Source organism: Mustela lutreola, chromosome 12 (assembly GCF_030435805.1).
Source record: "Mustela lutreola isolate mMusLut2 chromosome 12, mMusLut2.pri, whole genome shotgun sequence".
Lineage (NCBI taxonomy): Eukaryota > Metazoa > Chordata > Mammalia > Carnivora > Mustelidae > Mustela > Mustela lutreola.
This window is the reverse complement of record NC_081301.1, coordinates 21,359,841-21,379,118: the sequence shown is the minus strand read 5'-3', so window position 1 is coordinate 21,379,118 and position 19,278 is coordinate 21,359,841. Positions and strand designations below refer to the sequence as shown.

General features: G+C 35.3%; 1 protein-coding gene across 1 annotated transcript in view; it reads right to left on the bottom strand.

Moving 5' to 3' along the window:
- SHOC1 (shortage in chiasmata 1) overlaps positions 1 to 18,533 on the bottom strand; it is a 73,625-nt gene extending 55,092 nt beyond the window's left edge. The window contains exons 1-4 of the mRNA XM_059141220.1: positions 18,489 to 18,533; positions 16,035 to 16,158; positions 11,859 to 11,949; positions 4,495 to 4,679 (exon numbers count right to left, since the gene is read on the bottom strand). Coding sequence (XP_058997203.1) covers positions 4,495 to 4,679; positions 11,859 to 11,949; positions 16,035 to 16,158; positions 18,489 to 18,533 — 445 coding nt within the window. The remainder of the gene's footprint in view (positions 1 to 4,494; positions 4,680 to 11,858; positions 11,950 to 16,034; positions 16,159 to 18,488) is intronic.
- Positions 18,534 to 19,278: the final 745 nt, after the last annotated feature.

Below are 19,278 nucleotides of genomic sequence, written 5' to 3'. Positions count from 1 at the left end.
TCCATCACATTGGTTAAAATGTATTAATACAATATCAGTAGTAATATATCCAATGACAATAAGGCTGGTATGAACAGGATATTCTCATATCATGCTTGTGGACGTATAGCTAAAAGAAACACTTATATCAAATAATTCCATTTCCATGAATTTACTCTATGGAAAGAAGTGGAAATGGAAGCATATATTTATGTCCATACTTGAAATTAAAAACAACATTAGTGTTCTCAAATTGGGAATGAATGATACATACATAAGATTTAAAACTGCAGTCACTAAAAGCCATCCTTTTGAAGACAAGTATATGGTGAGATGTTCCCAAGATAATGTTAACATTTAAAAATAATATAATGCAGATACAATATGATCCCAATAGCAAAATGACTTATGTTTAGATTATAGGCTTGAAAGTTTTTAATAAAGGGACATTCTACATATTTAGGATGTAGATATCAATGGATGTAGAAAACATTAATAAAATTCAGTTCTCATTCATGATCAAAAACTCTCAGTGAACTCGGAACAGAAAGAGCTTCCTCAACCCAATAAATTCTTCCCAACATTTAACCACTGAAACTGACATAAACATTGTAAATGATTCACCACCTGAAATGATATTTACATCATCTTTAATGATGAAATTTTAAAGTATTTCCTTTAGTGTCAAGAACAAGACGAGGATGACAACATCGCTGCTTCTATTAAACAATGTACTGTAGGTCCTAGTAAGCACAATAACACACACACACACACAAGATATAAATGTTGTGAAGGAAGAAACAGATGGTCAACAAAATCACTGTCTTAAAGAGGTATCTGTTCTCCCATTGCAGAGTACTCACAACAGCCAAGGTGTGGAAACCATGTAAGTGTCTCTCCACAGATGAATGGATAAAAAAAAAAAGTGTTTTAAGGAAAATAGGTTTTATACACACAGACACAAGAAAATATTGTTCAACCTTGAAAAAGAAGGAAATTTTGCCATTTGCAATATGGGTGAACATGGAGGACATTTTGCTAAGTGAAATAAACCAGGCAGAGAACAACAAATACTGCATGGTATTACTTGTATGTGGAATCTTTATTTATTTTTTATTTTTTATTTTTATTATTTATTTACTTATTTGACAGGCATAGATCACAAGTGGGCAGAGAGGCAGGCAGAGAGAAAGGTGGAAGCAGGCTCCCTGCTAAGCAGACAGCCCAATGCAGGACTTGATCCCAGGACCCTGGGATCATGACCTGAGCCAAAGGCAGAGGCTTAACCCACTGAGCCACCCAGGCGCCCCTACATGGAATCTTTAAAAAAAAAAAAAAAATGGAACTAATGTAAACAGAGAGTGGAATGGTGGTTGCCAGGGACTGAGGCTGGGCTGTGGGGAATAGGGAGAGTCTGGTAAAACAGTACAACCTCCAGTTATAAGGTAAGTAAAGTATGAGGATCTGATGTATAAAATGGTAATTACAGTTGATACTACATAACTGAAATTTGCTAAGAAAATAGAACTTAAGTGTTCTTACCAAAAAGAAAAAGAAAAAAAGAAGGTAAGTGATGTGAAGTGATGGATGTGTTAACTCAATGATGGAAATCTTTTACAATATATACATGTGTTAAGCCACCACATTGCACACCTTAAATACATTTTAAAAAAGGAAAAAATATGGCTAGTTGAAGTCAGAGGACTGCTACTTTTTATTATAAATTTTGAGTAACTATTTGATACTTGAAACTGTCTGCATGTACAATTTTTTTCTAAATTAAAAATAAATGGATGCCTGGGTGGTGCAGTCAGTTAAGCATCCAACTCATTTCATGATCTCAGGGTGGTGGGATTGAGCCTTGTGATGGGTTCTGTGCTCAGCGCAGAGTTTGCTTAAGACTCTCTCTGCCCCTCTCCTCTCTCTCTCTGAAATAAATAAATATTTAAAAAATAATAAAAATTAAATTAAATAAAAATAAAAAAGCTACATTTGCATTTGCTTATATATTTGTTGGACATCTGAATGGATATTCATAAAATAATTACATTTATTAATAAATATGTGAATGTTGTAGAAATATTAGCACATATCAACAAACCAATAAACAATAAAACATTTGATTAATTTATTTGAGAGACAGTGAGCAAAAGAGAGAGCATAAGCCCTGGGGGAGAAGCAGAGGGAGAAGAAGCAGAGTCCCCACTGAGCAGGGAGCCTGATATGGGGTTCAATCCCAGGACTACAAGATCATAACCTGAGCTAAAGGCAGACACTCAACCAACTGAGCCACCCAGATGCCCCACAATAAAAGAAAATTACTCACTGTTTTTATGTCTTAAAGAAATATAGGTTTTTAAATTAAGTTATAATTTAGCAATTGACTAAATTTCTTTTAAGACAGAAAATTTACAGTATCAATTGAATTTCAAAACGTAATGCATTCCTTTGGATTTAGACACTGAGGCCAAAGTATCTATAAATCTGGCAGCAATCAATATAGCTGCAAAGAAAATAAATGAAATTGCAAATCTAAATTTATAGAATGATGTCTAATGACAGAGGACCCCTCAGGCAATACAGGATACGGACAATTTATATGTATTTCAGAAACCCAAGTATATTTTCATTCGATGGATAATAGTTAAGGAAGCTTCTGACCCTGGTTGATGATATTATAAAGTTTACCAATAACAGCTTGCAGTTTTCCACATTAATAATAGCTATGTTTGGATATCTTTTATTTTTTATAAACTATCTCATTACATGTACAAATATATTAGTTGATCCCCACAAACATTTTTATAAGAAATTAGAAGAATAAGTTTAAAAAATTAAGGAAGAAAATTGAAAACTATAAAATTTTTAGCTACTGACTTCAAATTGTACCACATTTTATTTTATTTTATTTATTTATTTATTTTTAAGATTTTATTTATTTCTTTGACAGAGACAGATCAGAAGTAGGCAGAGAGGAAGGCAGAGAGAGGAGGAAGCAGGCTCCCTGCCGAGCAGAGAGCCCGATGCGGGACTCGATCCCAGGACCCTGAGATTATGACCTGAGCTGAAGGCAGAGGCTTTAACCCACTGAGCCACCCAGGCGCCCCTTGTACCACATTTTAAAAGTAGATTTGGACTACAATCAAATCTTCCAAATCTTTAAGAGTGAATTTGGACTATGATCAAATCTTCATTTGGACTATGATCAAATTCAGATTATTCCTAATATAACATGTTCTCAAGTTTAGTCTTTATTTTTTCTTAAAGATTTTATTTTTAGAGAGAAAGAGAGTGTGTGCATGAGTGAGCAGGGAGAGGGGCAGAGGGGGAGGAAGAGGGAGAGAAGCAGACTCCACACTGAATGCAGAGCCACACCTGGGGCTCCATCTCAACCCTAAGATCATAACCTGATCTGAAATCGAGTCAGATGCTTAACCAACTGAGCCCTCCAGGTACTGTTCAAGTTTATTCTTTAACGCAATCTTATTCTCATTTTAAACTGAGAGGGATCTAATTCTGCATCATCACACACCTATCTGCCAACACTAAAAATTTAAACACAATTTATGTATTTACATAAAAATAGACGTTTAAGAACCAAATTATTATATATTCTACATCTATTAGATTATTGTAGCTCAAGCTATAGTATATCTTAAACTTTATTTTAAAAGGGAACAGGTTATTGTACATACCAGAAAGTTAGTTCTCAGCAAGTTTTTATACAATTGGAAGGATTCAGCACCCTCTAGTAGGGATGAAAATTTGGAATACAGCTTGGATAAAATGTACTTTAATTATTAATTATGGTAAATTTGTAAAAATGAGGTGAATTTCCTGATCTAATACTACAATGACTCCATCTCTACTTTGAATTATGGTTTCATATCAATCAGATCAGATTCAAAATCTTGAGCATATTTTGAAAATAAAATACAGCATCATTTAGTAATCTGCTGCTTTAATGTTATACCAAATTGCTCTGTCATCAGGTCTGATTATGGTAACATGGTGTGGGCATACTATGATCAAATCCCTGACACTATTTTGATGCCCAACACACATAAACCCCCCCAAACAACCAAATTCACAAAAAGGGACTAATTTAGGGCGCCTGGGTGGCTCAGTGGGTTAAGCCGCTGCCTTCGGCTCAGGTCATGATCTCAGGGTCCTGGGATCGAGTCCCGCATCGGGCTCTCTGCTCAGCAGGGAGCCTGCTTCCTTCTCTCTCTCTCTCTGCCTGCCTCTCAGTGTACTTGTAATTTCTCTCTGTCAAATAAATAAATAAAATCTTTAAAAAAAAAAAAAAAAAAAAAAAAAAAAAAAAAAAAAAAGGGACTAATTTGAAAGAGAAAGTATTTCCCTAATGTGGCAAAGTTTAGAATTACAATTTTGCAGGTGGATACCTTTAATAAAATAGAAAATTAAAAATAGAATAAAACAGAAAAACACAAAAATGAAAATCTGCATGTTATTAAGAAATGTTTTATAACAATAGAAATAATAAATGTTTACCTTCATTCTGTGTTTGAAGTGCTGGACATTTTCCTAAACCGCTGACAAGTGTAAAGACTTCGGTGTAATCCTTACGGGTATATAAACTGGCTTCCTCTATATCAGTTTGGGAGTTTGGGTTTGAACTTGGAACAACTTCCTCAAACATACAGTCAATCTGAGTCACCACTCCTGTAATTGTTTTTCTATGACATAAAATTACTGATTTTATGTATGTCCTATTTTAAAACATCTTTATAAATAGTGTATGTTCTTTGTAGAAAAATTACAAAATTCCAACAGATACAGAGAAGTTACCCATAGCCCCAACAATCAAGAGATGAATTAAAAAATTATGTATTTTCACAATTACTTTTGGATATTTTTAAACAAAAGTAGATTCATATACATAGTATTATGAAACCTGCCTTTTCTGGTAAACAATAAAACATGAGCACATTTATATGTCAGTCAATGTACATTTACTTCATTTTTGATAAACAGGATCCCACTGCATTGGTAGGCCATAATTTACTGAAAGAGTTTCTTATTGTTGGCAATTTAAATTTGTTGTAATCATCTGCTATTATAATGCAAGTAACATCTTTGTGCACTTGCCTGTTTTCCAAAATATGTTTCCTAAAAATGGAAATGATCAAATTAAATGTCAGATTTTTAGACTTTGCCATGCACTGCCAAGTTGCCCTTGTATTGGATGTTCAATGTTTGTTTTCCCACATCATTATCCAACCTTTTATATTCTGTTTTTCATCCTGGGAGGCGCATCTCCATGACTGAACTAAGCTCCCTTGCTCTCTGGCTTCTGGTTGGGTTTGGCCAATAGGACGTATTGTCAGGAGATCAAAGTTGGGAAGAGAGACAAGTTAGGATATTATTGTTCCCAAATGCTTCTCTCCTGGGCCACAGTTTAGAAGTGGCTGCATTCTACCAAGAGTTACATCTCTTGTCAGACAGGCCCTCTCCTAAGCTAGTTGTAGTTCTTACTGGTCTGATTACTGCTCAGTCCCCTTGTTCCTACAAGCTTAGAGTGTTAACAACTTCTTGCTGTTTAGGGGCACTTTTTTTGGGGGGGGGGCTCCCTTGAACTTGCCACCTTGCCATACCTTGCCTATTTCCTGATTCATTCAGGTATATCTGCCACTGTCTGCAATATTGGGAGATTTGGACTTTTTATAAGAGAACTTTTTAATGAATTTTTCTGATAAATATATTATTGGCAATTTAACTATACATTCAAATATACCCCTTTCCCCCTGATATCCTAAAATATTTTAGTCTCAATAATTCCCTACCCAGACTGAGAGAACCAAAGTCAGTATCATTCCCTATGTAATTGGAGAAAAATGAATATGCCATATCTTCAAATCATATATAGAAAAAAGTCTCTAAAGTTTCTCCCTGACTCTTTAAAAAATACAAGACACAAGAAAAGATATTTCAACTTACCCTGGTCCATATTACTCATGAGACCATTGATTCCTATGGGAATCTTTTTTTTTTTTTTTTTTTTAAAGATTTTATTTATTTATTTGACAGAGAGAGATCACAAGTAGGCAGAGAGGCAGGCAGAGAGAGAGGAGGAAGCAGGCTCCCCACTGAGCAGAGAGCCCGATGCGGGACCCGATCCCAGGACCCTGAGATCATGACCTGAGCCGAAGGCAGCGGCTTAACCCACTGAGCCACCCAGGCGCCCCCTATGGGAATCTTTATAGACTTCTAAACTTAGTATTTATACCACAATTATCTTTTTTTGTTTTAAATGTTACTAATAGGGTCAGTACTTTGTAATATTCCTTGGTATTAGAGTTTTGGAAAAAAACAAAACAAAACAAAACCAGTCAATTCTCTTCCTCTAGATATAAAGTTTCTATGAAGAAAAGTAATTCTTGGATCTCTTCCTACTTCTGAGTCCAGTATTATCTATTCTTTGTTCACTGGTGTCACCTTTTCACCTAACCTGTAGTACAGATATTTCTCAGGATTCCAATCTGGATTGTGTTTGCTTTCTTTCCATATCATTCTATTTGGGTAAGTTCATCCACTCCAATTCACTAATTCTTTAACTTAAATGAAATATTTACTGAGTGTCCACCGCGTGCTAATACCATTTTAGGCACTGAGAATGGAGTGATAGAGCAAAACAAAGTTCTTACCCCCATGAAGCTTACCTGTTAACAGAATGATAGACAAACAAATAGCATAATGTCAGGTGGCAAAAAACTGTTATGAATAAAATAAAATATTAAGACACCAAGTAACAGCCAGAGAGTTGGTAGGAGGTCTATTTTGGAGAGCAGCCAGATGAGGAGCTGATAATTCCACAGCTATCTGAATAATGGTAGGAAGTGACCCATACAAAGGCCAGAAGTGGTGGAACAGGGTTGGTATAGTCTCAGAAAAGCACAAATGTTAGGGTTATTGGAAAAGAGTAAGGTTAGATAGGTAGGAAGGGACCAGATCATGTTGGGTATTACAGCACCTGGTAAGAACTTTGAGTTTTGTTCTATGTGCAATGGGATACTGTCAGTAGGTTCGAACAGAGATAGTTCATGATCTGATTTGTGTCTTAAAAAAAAAGTTCCAGGAAAACTATTAGAAGAATATAGAGGAGTAAATCCTCATGACTTTGGATTAGGCAAAGCTTTCTCAGATATGATGCCAAAAGCCCAAGTGACAAAAGAATAAATAGATAAATTGGACTTCATCAAAAATTTTTAAAAACTGTGCTTCAAAGGATACTATTAAGAAAGTGGAAAGATAATCCACAGAAGAAAATATTTGTAAATCATGTCTGATAAGGGACTTGTATCTAGACTGTGTAGCAAAACTCTTAAAATTCAATTTTAAAAAGACACAAAAAACAACTGAAAAATGGGCGAAGAATTTAAATAAACATTTTCTTGAAGAAGATAAACTAAAGGCCAATAATTACATAAAAAGATGCTAAATATCATTAGCCATGAGGGAAATGCAAATCAAAATTACAATGACATACAATAAGCCATTCATGAATTCTGTGAGTCTATCTAGCAAACTGATCAAATCCAAGGATGAAGTTGCTGGAACCTCCAATTTATCCCTATGGGTCAAAAGAACAGGTTATAACCTGGACTTGCAAGTGGAGTCTGAAGTGGCTGGGGAGGGGAGGCAGGCTTGTACCACTGAGCCCTCGACAGGTGGTATCTGACATTATCTCTGGGTAAAATTGAGTTGAATTGTAGGATACCCAGCTGGTATCAGAGTACTGCTTGTTGGTTTGGGGAGACTACACCCTCTCCCTATGTTGGAATTGGTGTATGGTTTTACTTTGATTCCATTTTTATGAAATGTCCAGAATAGGCAAGTCTAGAGAGGCAGAAAGTAGACCAGTAGTCACCTATCCAGAGGAGGGGGAAAGATGGGGAATGAATCCTAATAAGTTTCAGATTTCTTTTTGAAATGAAAACGCACCAAAATTGACTGTGGTGATAACTGCACAACTCTGTGAATATACTAAAAACCACTGAATTGGAAAAACCACTGAATTTTAAACAGGTGAATTATACAGATATGAATCATATTTCAATAAAGCTTTAATATAAACCTAACCAAACCAAAGAGTATAGGGTTTGAAGTTGAATAGACTAGGGTTTGAACATTTGAATAGTTCCAACTATTGACTGTGGGCAAGTTATTTAATCTGAGTCACAGTTTCTCATATCTAATATTTAGATAGTAACACCCACCTCACATAATAATTATGAGGTATACAGGAAGTAAATATTATGTGCATTGCCCTGTGTTCAATTGCATTCATGTGAATACAGAAAGCCACAGAGGACTAGGGGATATAGTTATACATTCTTCCTCTTACTTTACTTGGCCATTGCTCTCTCCTGGAAGCTAGAAGTTTATTGCATGGTTCTTCCTAATGTTTTTGCATTTTGCCCTTGTCACCGTGGTTTGATAGCCTCAACCCCTTCTTTTTTTTTTTTTTTTAAAGATTTTATTTATTTATTTGACAGAGAGAGATCACAAATAGATGGAGAGGCAGGCAGAGAGAGAGAGAGAGAGAGAGAGAGAGAGAAGCAGGCTTCCTGCTGAGCAGAGAGCCCGATGCGGGACTCGATCCCAGGACCCTGAGATCATGACCTGAGCCGAAGGCAGCGGCTTAACCCACTGAGCCACCCAGGTGCCCTCAACCCCTTCTTTATTCTGTCTCTTGGGCTAAAAAAAAAAGTGCTATATTTACTGTAATATGTATGTATTTATTAGGAGCTTAATATGTCTTTTAAACTATGCTTTTTTCTGGTAGTTTTGTAAAAATTAAAATAGTTATTATTTTTGTTAGTGCTCTGTTGCAAGTTGCAGCTTTGATGACAGAAGCCAATTTTCTTGTATGTCCTGTTATTTTTAGCGTGTAATTTCACAGAACATAAGATTTCTTAGGAATACACAGTGGAAAATGCCCAAATATGTTAAAATACAGTACACCACAAGTTAGTAAAATAATTGAGGCCTTAGAATCAATATTAAGAAGTAACAAAAATAGAAACAAGGAACAAAGAGAGAGGAGAAAAAGAGGAAAAGCAAGATTTAAAGAAACTCTAGGTAGTGCTAAATGATCAGAATGTTTATTTCTCAAATCCATAGGTAACAAAACTGCAGTAGCAGAATTATTTAAAATTAAATTTAAGATGGGAAGTATCTATACTTTCTGCTCAATTCTTCTGTGAACCAAAACTTCCCTAATAATAAAGTCTGTTAAAAATTAAATCTTACTGGGGCACCTGGATGGCTCAGTGGGCTAAAGCCTCTGCCTTTGTCTCAGGTCATGATCTCAGGGTCCTGGGATTGAGCCCAGCATCGGGCTCTCTGCTCCGCAGGGAGTCTGCTTCCTCCTCTCTGCCTGCCTCTCTGCCTACTTGTGATCTCTGTCCATCAAATAAATAAATAAAATCTTTAAAAAAATTAAATCTTACTGTATGAGACAAAATTGAAATTAATGGCTTACACACATAAAAAGTGGAGTTTAGAAGTTCATGGCTAGTAAAACAGTTTGCAATGTGTTAGAGACTAATGCTCCTTTTGTTCTACTCTTTCACTCCTACGTTTAGTTCTTGCCAATACAGCCGAAGTTGGTTGCTGGAATCAGTCATTACATATCTATTCCAGCACTGGGAAGGAGAAAAGTGAAGGAGAAAAACATGCTTCTTCCTTTTTTTTTTTTTTTACATATTTTATTTATTTATTTGACAGAGAGAAAGATCACAAGTAGGCAGAGAGGAGGAAGCAGGCTCCCCGCTGAGCAGAGAGACTGATGTGGGGCATGATTCCAGGACCTTGGGATCGTGACCCGAGCTGAAGGCAAAGGCTTTAACCCACTGAGCCACCCGGTGCCCCCATGCTGCTTCCTTTTAAGGACATTCCCCCCAAATTGCATAAGCCTCTTTTGCTTAATATTCTATTGGAAAGAAATTAGTCACATGGCCATGTGTAGTTACAGAGAGGCTGAGAAATGTAAATGTGATTCTAGGTGATGCCACAGGTCCACCTTCTTTGCCATGGACTCCATGTTGGTACCGCAAAATGTAAGGAAGGTGAGATAAGATAGGGCATCCATTCTTTCAGCGCCTCCCATTTCTCCCATACATGAATCTTGGTTGAGTCAAAGTAGCTAGATAACTGCTTTCAGTGCGGATTTATTGTGTATTCTTGCTCTATGCCTCCAGACTTGCTGTTTCCTTTGCCCGAAAACCCTTCTCTCACGATAGTTTCTCTTTTAATGTCCAGCTCAAGCTCAATTCCTACTTCTTTGTAAAGCTGATCTCTCCTGCTTATAAATGCACAGCCTTACCATCTAAATCATGAAGTGAAGAGATCTTAGAGATCATCTTGTTTCTTGTTACTTTAAGTAGGTTCTTGGGCCAGCAGTACCATCATACCTAAGAGCACATTAGAAGGGCAGAACTGGGATGCCTGGTTGGCTCAGTCAGTTAGGCATCCAACTCTTGATCTCAGCTCAGGTCTTGATCTTAGGATTATGAGTTCAAGCCCTGTGTTGGTTTCTAGCATGCTGGGCATGGACTCTACTTAAAAAAAAAAAAAAAAAAAAAAGTGCAGAATGACAGGCCCCAACACAGACCAACTGAATCGAGATCTCCATTTTTAGTAAGATCATCAGGTGATTCATATGCACATTAAAGTTTGAGAAGCACTGATCCAGTGTCATTATACTGATAGAGAGTGAGGGTCAGAGAGAGAAGATGACTTGTCAAGTAGGTAGTACTTGACTTTTCAAATCAAGACTTGAAATCCACATTTTTTTTTAAACTCATGGAGCAGAGCTCTTTTCACTACACCCTCCTGCTTCTTCATTGCTCAGTTTAGTCATGCAATAGGCACTTTGTATCGGCCTTATGCCTTGTGATAGAATTTCTGATGGTCATCTTGTATTATGATTTAATTTTTACATGGTTGGTTTTTTTGATGTCTATATATTATCTTCCTAACTTGAATTTTAAATTCTTAGATGATGGAGATGGTATATTGGGTTTCTTTGAATTTGGAGTCTGGACACATTTAAATTGGTTATTTGTTTCTTTCCAGCAATTTCCAATAATTAAGGAAAACTTAAATTACTAAACCCTGAAAATGTGAAAAACTAAATCCTTCCTGGGTCTGATCAGCACCCTTTATACAAAGTGAAGCAACAGAGTAAATTATTTACCTTTGCACTGAAATCTCTAATTTTTGTCTATATTAACAATGTTGGGTTAGATGTCCTTCCTTGTATTATGTATGCTCTGTCTTCCTATCTCTGTCATTATATTTTCTATATTGTATTGTAATTATTTATTTATAAATCTCTATTCCCTAATTTCTTGTGTTCTTTGAGTAGAGACTGTATCTTATTCAGTTGCGTATTCTATATCCAGCACACAGGATTGTATATAATAAATATTTGATGAATGACTGAACTAATAATAAATAATGTTTTGACAATGTTAGAAAATAGCCTTAAATCTGCATTTATACTACAATAAAAAAGACCAATTTTAATACAAAATGTCCTATAGACTCATTCTATAAGAAGTTTACTTATTGATTAAAAGTATAGTAATATATTTGCTTTCTTTCTGTGTGCATTTTATAGCACAAATGCATAGAGAACGGTTAATATGTGATAACTGAAGCCAAAATAAAAAGGGTATAAATCACCTGTATTAACCTCTCTTTTGTGACTCCGATTAGGGCTTTTTCTTCAGATAAAAGAATAAAATTGGTATGGATACAAAAGAAAGGATATTCTCTCTGCCGGTGTCTAGAGAACTTACTGTTTCTGTCCTAGACATAAAGGGGAAATTGAGGTTAAGGATACATACTTCTCTAGAAAATCCTCCACAAAAAGACTTGCTTTCCATTGATCCAAGACTGAAATATCATCTGTCATTCCCCACACCGAAACAGCTGAAACTAAAAAGGAGAATGGTGAACATTAACTTATGGAATTTTCTTTTTCACTTAATACAAAGAAGCCAAACATGAACCTTTTACATTATGATGTTATCTTTATTTGTTCACAAATGTAATTTTTCCTCAAATTTTACCAGATTCTAAATATTTAAATAATCTTCCTCATTATTACAATTCACCCCCCCAAAACCGCTCAACTATAGTCAGAATAACATCACCTGAACATACTACCCTCATTTTTACATCCTCTCTTTTGCCAATACAGCACTACCATCCTAGATAGTCCTGTTCAACAGCTCATATTACTCCTCATAAAGTTTTATTATTTTTTATTATTTATTATATATTATATATAACACACATATATAATATTTATTATATATTATTTATTATTTATTCTATTTCAGCTTGTTCTGATATATTCTCCTTGAAGGGCCAAAGTTGTCAGTAGCACTCATTCTGGTACATGACCAAACACAGCCATATTTTAAAATTTTAGGTATCTATAACTTGTCTCTCAAATTAGACCCTTGGTTCCTTAAGAGGGAGATCATGTCAAATACTAATCTCAGAAAAAGCAACTGAGTGAAGTTAAGAGTCAAAGCACCTGTATTCTACTACCAATGTTACATCTTAACTAGTTTTGTTATCCTGAACAAATCACCTAACATCCGAATCTGTGTGTCATTGAAAAAAATACAAACGTTTAGTGGTAACAAGTACAGGTTCTGGAATCGCCCTGACTAGATTTTAATACTTGTATTGCTACTTATTAAGGGTATGAGCTTGTGTAAACCTCTTAACCCCTTTGTACCTGTATTCCTTATCTACAAATTAGGAATAATAATAATGGCCTTTTCCTAGTGTTGTGAAGATAAAATGTGATCAGACATATAAATTGTTTAGACAGTGCCTTACATATTGTAAACAAATTTTGGCTATTAATGGGGATGCCTGGGTGGCTCAGTCCATTAAGCGTCTGCCCTCAGCTCTGGTCATGATCCCAGGGTCCTGGAATCGAATCCCACATTGGGCTCCTTGCTCAGCAGGGAGCTGCTTTTCCCTCTGCCTGCCATTCTCCCTGCTTGTTCCCTCTCTCTCTCTCAATCTGGAAAATAAACAAATAAAATCTTAAAAAAAAATTTTGGCTACTAGTGTTATTATTGTTTTTAAAAAGAGAAAAAGAAATAGGAAAAATGATAAACTCATTTTTCCTTCTGTACATTTATTTATTTTTCCTTCTGTACTTTTAGATAAGCAGATTAATAAAAGCTATTTTTTTTTAAAGATTTTATTTATTTATTTGACAGAGAGAAATCACAAGTAGATGGAGAGGCAGGCAGAGAGAGAGAGGGAAGCAGGCTCTCCGCTGAGCAGAGAGCCCGATGCGGGACTCGATCCCAGGACCCCGAGATCATGACCTGAGCCAAAGGCAGCGGCTTAACCCATTGAGCCACCCAGGAGCCCCAATAAAAGCTATTCTTTAACTTACTTCCAACCTGATTAAGATTCATTCCATTTTTATAATATTCATTGTAAAATGAATATTCCTCCTCCCTCATGTCCTTACTATCCTTACTACCTTTCTTACACAGTTCAGTTTCCATAGCCAGTCCCATAACCACTATCTTATAAAGATCCTTAATTTCTTTGCCTCTCTTTCCCTTGTACTAACTTAGGAAAACCTCTACTCTCTACCTTATGTACATACACTAGAACAGCTGAAAATTATTGGAAAAAGATCATCCAGTCATGCTGAATGAACTCATTCTGATTACGACCATAAATTTCAAATGGGCATCCAATATTGACAGATGATAATAGTACATCTTCCTAACCAAACCGGCTTTTTCATTCTTCTTCTTTTTTTTTTAAGATTTACTTATTTATTTTATTTTAGAGAGAGGAAAAAAATGATCATGTGGAGAGGGAAAAGGGCAGAGGGAGAAGGAAAGAATCTCAAGTAGACTTCTTGCTGAGTGTAGGGCTCAATCCCAGGACCCTGAAATCATGACCTGAGCTGACTGCAGATGCTTAAGGGACTGAGCTTCTCACTTGTGTTCTTATCTGGTTCTGCCTTTTCACTGCTGGAGTATTTTAGGATTTTGTCCTAGGATCTCTGCTTTATATATATTCATGCTCTCAGTGACTGCATCCACTTCCGTAAGTTTATGTGCAATCCATATATGATTACTTCAATTTGAAACTCCAGCAGTGCTCAAGATTTATATAATAAATGACCTCCTTGATGTCTTCATTGAGATGCCTAAATAGGCATTTTAACCTGGCCAAAGCAGAGCACCAACTGGCTTTCCCGTGAGCCTTTCCTTATCTTAGGAAAGGGCACTGCCATCCACCCAGTTACTCAGGTCAAAAACCTAGAAGAAATTTTTTATTGTTCTGCTTTTTCTTTAACCCTCACACTGTTGGCTGGACCTCTCATATAATCTCAATTCAATCACTCCTCACACATCCATTAATATAAGCCTAGTCCAAGTCACTATCATCATTTATGTAGAGTATACATTCACTTAGCAGTCTAGATTCTGAACCAATATGATAGCTTTCTGATTGATTTTATCTCTACTCTTCCCAATCCCTATCCCTTCCATACTCCAGCCAACTAGAATGATTTTTCTAAAGCATATATCAGATTGTCACACCTCTTTTAAAAACTGTCCAATGATTTGCCACATTAGCCATAATATAAACAAGCAAATAAACTCCATATTATGGCCTATAATGCCTTATATCTTTCATAAGTTGCCTACTTTTTAAATATCCCCCTTTCATTAACCTGTCATGGTGGCCTAATTATTTGGTCCTAAAACTCATCAAGTTTATTCCAGAGTCAGAAACTCTGCATTTTCTTGAAAGCTTTCTCCTCCACTATCTTATTGTTGTTGCCTTCTCATCATTCAGATCATGCCAACTCATATGTCCAGCTCCTTCCCTAAGCATCTTAGGAAATAGTGCTCCCTACTAAATCTTTTATCACATTACCCTATTGTGTCTTCTCTACACATTTATTAATACCAGACATTAGCTTATACATTTAATGGTTTTTTTGCAGCAGTCTTTTTACCAGTCTGAAAACCCACGGAGGTAAGGAACTACTTCTGTCTTATTAGTATCATCCTTAGCACCTATAACAGTACCTGGTACATAATACATGCTAAAGAAATGTTAACTGACTTGACTCCTCTATGGAAGCTACCTCTTTCTTCCTATCTTTCTTTCTCTTTGAAGCTATCTCTTTCTTAAAAACACAACATGATAAGAGCAAAAGATATTTTGTACATAGGGCGCCTGGGTGGCTCAGTGGTTTGGGCTGCTGCCTTCGGCTCGGGTCATGATCTCAGGGTCCTGGGATCGAGCCCCGCATCGGGCTCTCTGCTCCGCAGGAAGCCTGCTTCCCTCTCTCTCTCTGCCTGCCTCTCTGCCTACTTGTGATCTCTGTCTGTCAAATAAATAAATAAAATCTTAAAAAAAAAGATATTTTGTACATATACATTTAAACATAATTTTATATGCAGTATATCATAACATTTTAAAGTAGCCCTCCAACAGTTGAGCAAGATCTTATTACAATACAACAAATGTTTACAGTGCTAGAATATTTTAAGACTTCATCATCTACATATCTTTTATTTGTTCTATTCATATCTAGTATAAGCTTCCCAATTCCCTACTTTGTCACCTAAATTCTGTCATAAAAATATTAATTTTTAACATTCTTGGAGTTCTTTTTTGTTTTTAAGATTTTATTTATTTATTTGAGAGAGAGAGAGAGAGCGCAAGCGCACACACAAGAAGGGGAAGCTCAGAGGGAGAAAAGCAGACTCCCTGCTGAGCAAGGAGCCCAATGCAGGGCTCAGTCCTGGGACTCTGGGATCATGACCAGAGATGAGCCAAAGGCAGAAGCTTAAACTGACTGAACTACCCCCAGGCACCTCTTGGAGTTCTGATATGAATAAATGCAATGCAGTTTTACTAATTTAAAAAAGCACATTTTCTTAATTTACTATGCTAAACTCTCACATCACTTTTTAAATAGATTTTTGAGAAACAAAAGTAAAACATACCTCTCATCCATGGCCTCCTAAACTTATTATCAATAACTCCTGCATAATAATTTCCATCTTGATATAAACATGAAGGGACTTGAAGCAATAAAGCATCTCTGCAAAACTTCTTTCTAACTATATTCTATGTAAGAAAGTAAGATTATAAAATCTTTAAAAATATTTATCAGATGCAATTAACAGTATTCAAAATAATAAAATTCATTATTCTTTTAAATTCATATCATTTTTATTTAAAGGTAATACCTACTCATTATAAAACATAAAATAACACAGAACACATAACTGAGAAAGTCAAGGTCTCTAGTAATTTAAGTAAGAGTTTGGCATATTTTCCAGAGACTTCCTTTTTTAGGCTAGGCTAAATATGTGTGTGTGTGTGTTTATGTTTGACACGAGATCCCATCATTTATACAGTATGCAATTTAGCAATGTGTTTTTTTCACTTAACAGTATAATATGGCTGTCTTAATTTTGTTTCTATGTTGCACTAGCAACAACCAGCAAATAAATTTTTGACTTGAAAAAAAATCAACAAATAAAACTATTTCTTTAACCTCATCATCTTTGGTGTGCCTCTGAAAAATGTCCCACTATTCTTCTCAGATTATCAAAATCCTATTTATCAAAAAAAATCCTATATATCGGGGAACGTGGGTGGCTCAGTGGGTTAAAGCCTCTGCCATCTGCTCAGGTCATGGTTCCAGGGTCTGGGATCGAGGCTCACATCGTTCTGCTCAGCAGGGAGCCTGCTTCCTCCCTCTCTCTCTGCCGGCCTCTCTGCCTACTTGTGATCTCTGTCTGTCAAATAAATAAATAAAATCTTTAAAAAAAAATCCTATTTATCTTTCAAGGCCCATCTTAAGCAATATCTCTGCTATGAAGCTTTTCCTCAGTAACTCTCAACTTCCCACAAAATTCATTATTCTGTGTATTTGGACAAATGATAGTTTCTTGCATTACTTCCCAAGAGTTCTTTGTTTGCTGAAGGTGTTAATCATATTAAATAAAAGGTCTTAATTATCCAAGAATAAATGGTACAAAGAAAGAAGAGTTAAAGTAATTTATATAAGATGAGGACCAAAAGTTCATTGCAAAACAGAAAAAAAGCTTGATTAATACTTTGTCTAAAAAAAAATGAAACAAAGCTACAGAAATTAAATTTTGTAGCTAATAAAATTTTGGTTTTAATTAGCTCGTAACCATAACTGGTTTTTTGTCAAAATTCTCCCATAAACTGTATTATGTAATGATATGGATATTAGTCATTGCCTAACCTTTGATTATAAAGAAGATATTTTAAAAAAATATTTAACCAAAATATTCCCAAAGCATCTCTGACTCCTTTAATATGCAAATCATTCTCTTCCTCTTCTCTGTAACTAATCTAATGTTTCAAGGTCTTCATTTGACTATAGCTTTACCTGTTGAGTGGCTCCTCAATACTGTTTCCATGAACTTTACAGAATTCTACAACTTTTGCGAGAAATGCCATCAGTCAGTATCATATTTGTACTATATCATGGGATGTGATCCACCAGTGAGAAACTAAGATACTACAGGCAAGGATAAAAGTTTAAGGATGTCTGAATACAGATTAATTTTGAAGTGGCCAATATATTCATAAATATATCTGGTTAACAATGACTTCTGATTCCCTACCATGTAAATGTTATAATAACATGTTTACTTCCCACAGTTATGAAGAAATAATAAAACCTGAAGATGTCTAAATGTCTTTCTTATTTCCTATAAAATGTAACAGTTTTAGTTACATTGGAATAACTTTTTTTCCTGGTAAAAAGGTCAAGGTTATAAAGAAAATAAAAATTTACCTTCTCAATTAAGATTATAAGAACAATGATTTATTGTATGACGACTACTCCAATTAGTTTCTTAACAATGTACTAGACTTAAACCTCAGCCTTTTATAAGCTGTTTAAGATCTCTAGACATCAGTTTCCGAACCTGTAAAATTGTAAAATCTAGTTCTTGGAGTAGTCATGATGATCAAATGGCATAACCCATCAAGAGAGCAAATGATCAAAAGATATAATCCATCAAAAGAGCAAAGTATCTGGCCCATAGCAAGTGGTCAATACATGCTATTACTGTTATTTCCGCATAAAGATAACCGGGACTGCTTCTCCCTCCCCGACTCTTTTCAAGGACAATCACTCAAGAATATTGATACACAAGCAGCCTAAATATGCCAAGTTTCCATTTTTTTTCTGCTGACAGCTTCAATTCACAATACACTGCCAATAATTTCCTTCCAAAAGTGGCATTTTTAAGGTATACTGGAAGTGGGAAGAAATTTTAAATAAATCCCAAAGTAATTAGATTAAGGATTAATCTAAGGACTACTGCAAAATTATCATAATCATGTAGTGAATGCAGATAGTACTTTTCATATCATAATTCTTAGTAGTTAGTGATTCAGTAACACGCTACCTCATATAAATAGTCTATTGCACAATATTTGAATGTTGAAAACATGTCTTCTTTCTTTGAAAGTGGTACAAATTTCAGTATCTGGAAATACAAAAATCAAAATTAAATGTTAGTAAAATAGCAAAACAAGGAGAAGGAAACCATTCTTAATCACAAAATTTGGTTCATTCATTTTTAAGAAGGCACTGAGTGATTAGAAAAAAGCTAACTATAAAAATAATAGTTATTACTATGATTTAAATCTAATATCAAAATAATGTATGTTGATATAAAATCATTCATCTAATTTTCATATATTATTTAATCCACACAACTTCTGGCTGGTGGATTAAAGTATATATTCTGTGATCATTTTGTTGCAAAAGAGGCAGGAATTTGAAAGAATTGTACAGTGGTTTTCTCAGGAAAACCGTATTTCTTAAGTGGTCTTGAAATAGAATAACCACAAGTAAAACTGTGCTTAAGCAGGGGAGAAGAATCTGGGAAACTGCAGTCTTTTAAAAAATAAAAAGCCCAGGGGGGGTGCCTGACTGGCTCAGTTGGAAGAACATGTGACTCTTGTTCTTGGGGTCATGAGTTCAAGCTCCTGCTGGGAATAGAGTTTACTTAAAAAAAAAAAAAAATTTTTTTTAAATTTAAAGGCTGAAGTTAGAATTCCCTAATAGCCCATTTGGAATAAAGCCACTAAGACATAGTATTCCTAGGTCAATGGGTACATTATTATTGGTAAATAAACAAATTCATCCAATGAAGCGATAGGTAAATTTTAGAATGCTGAGAATCCAAGATG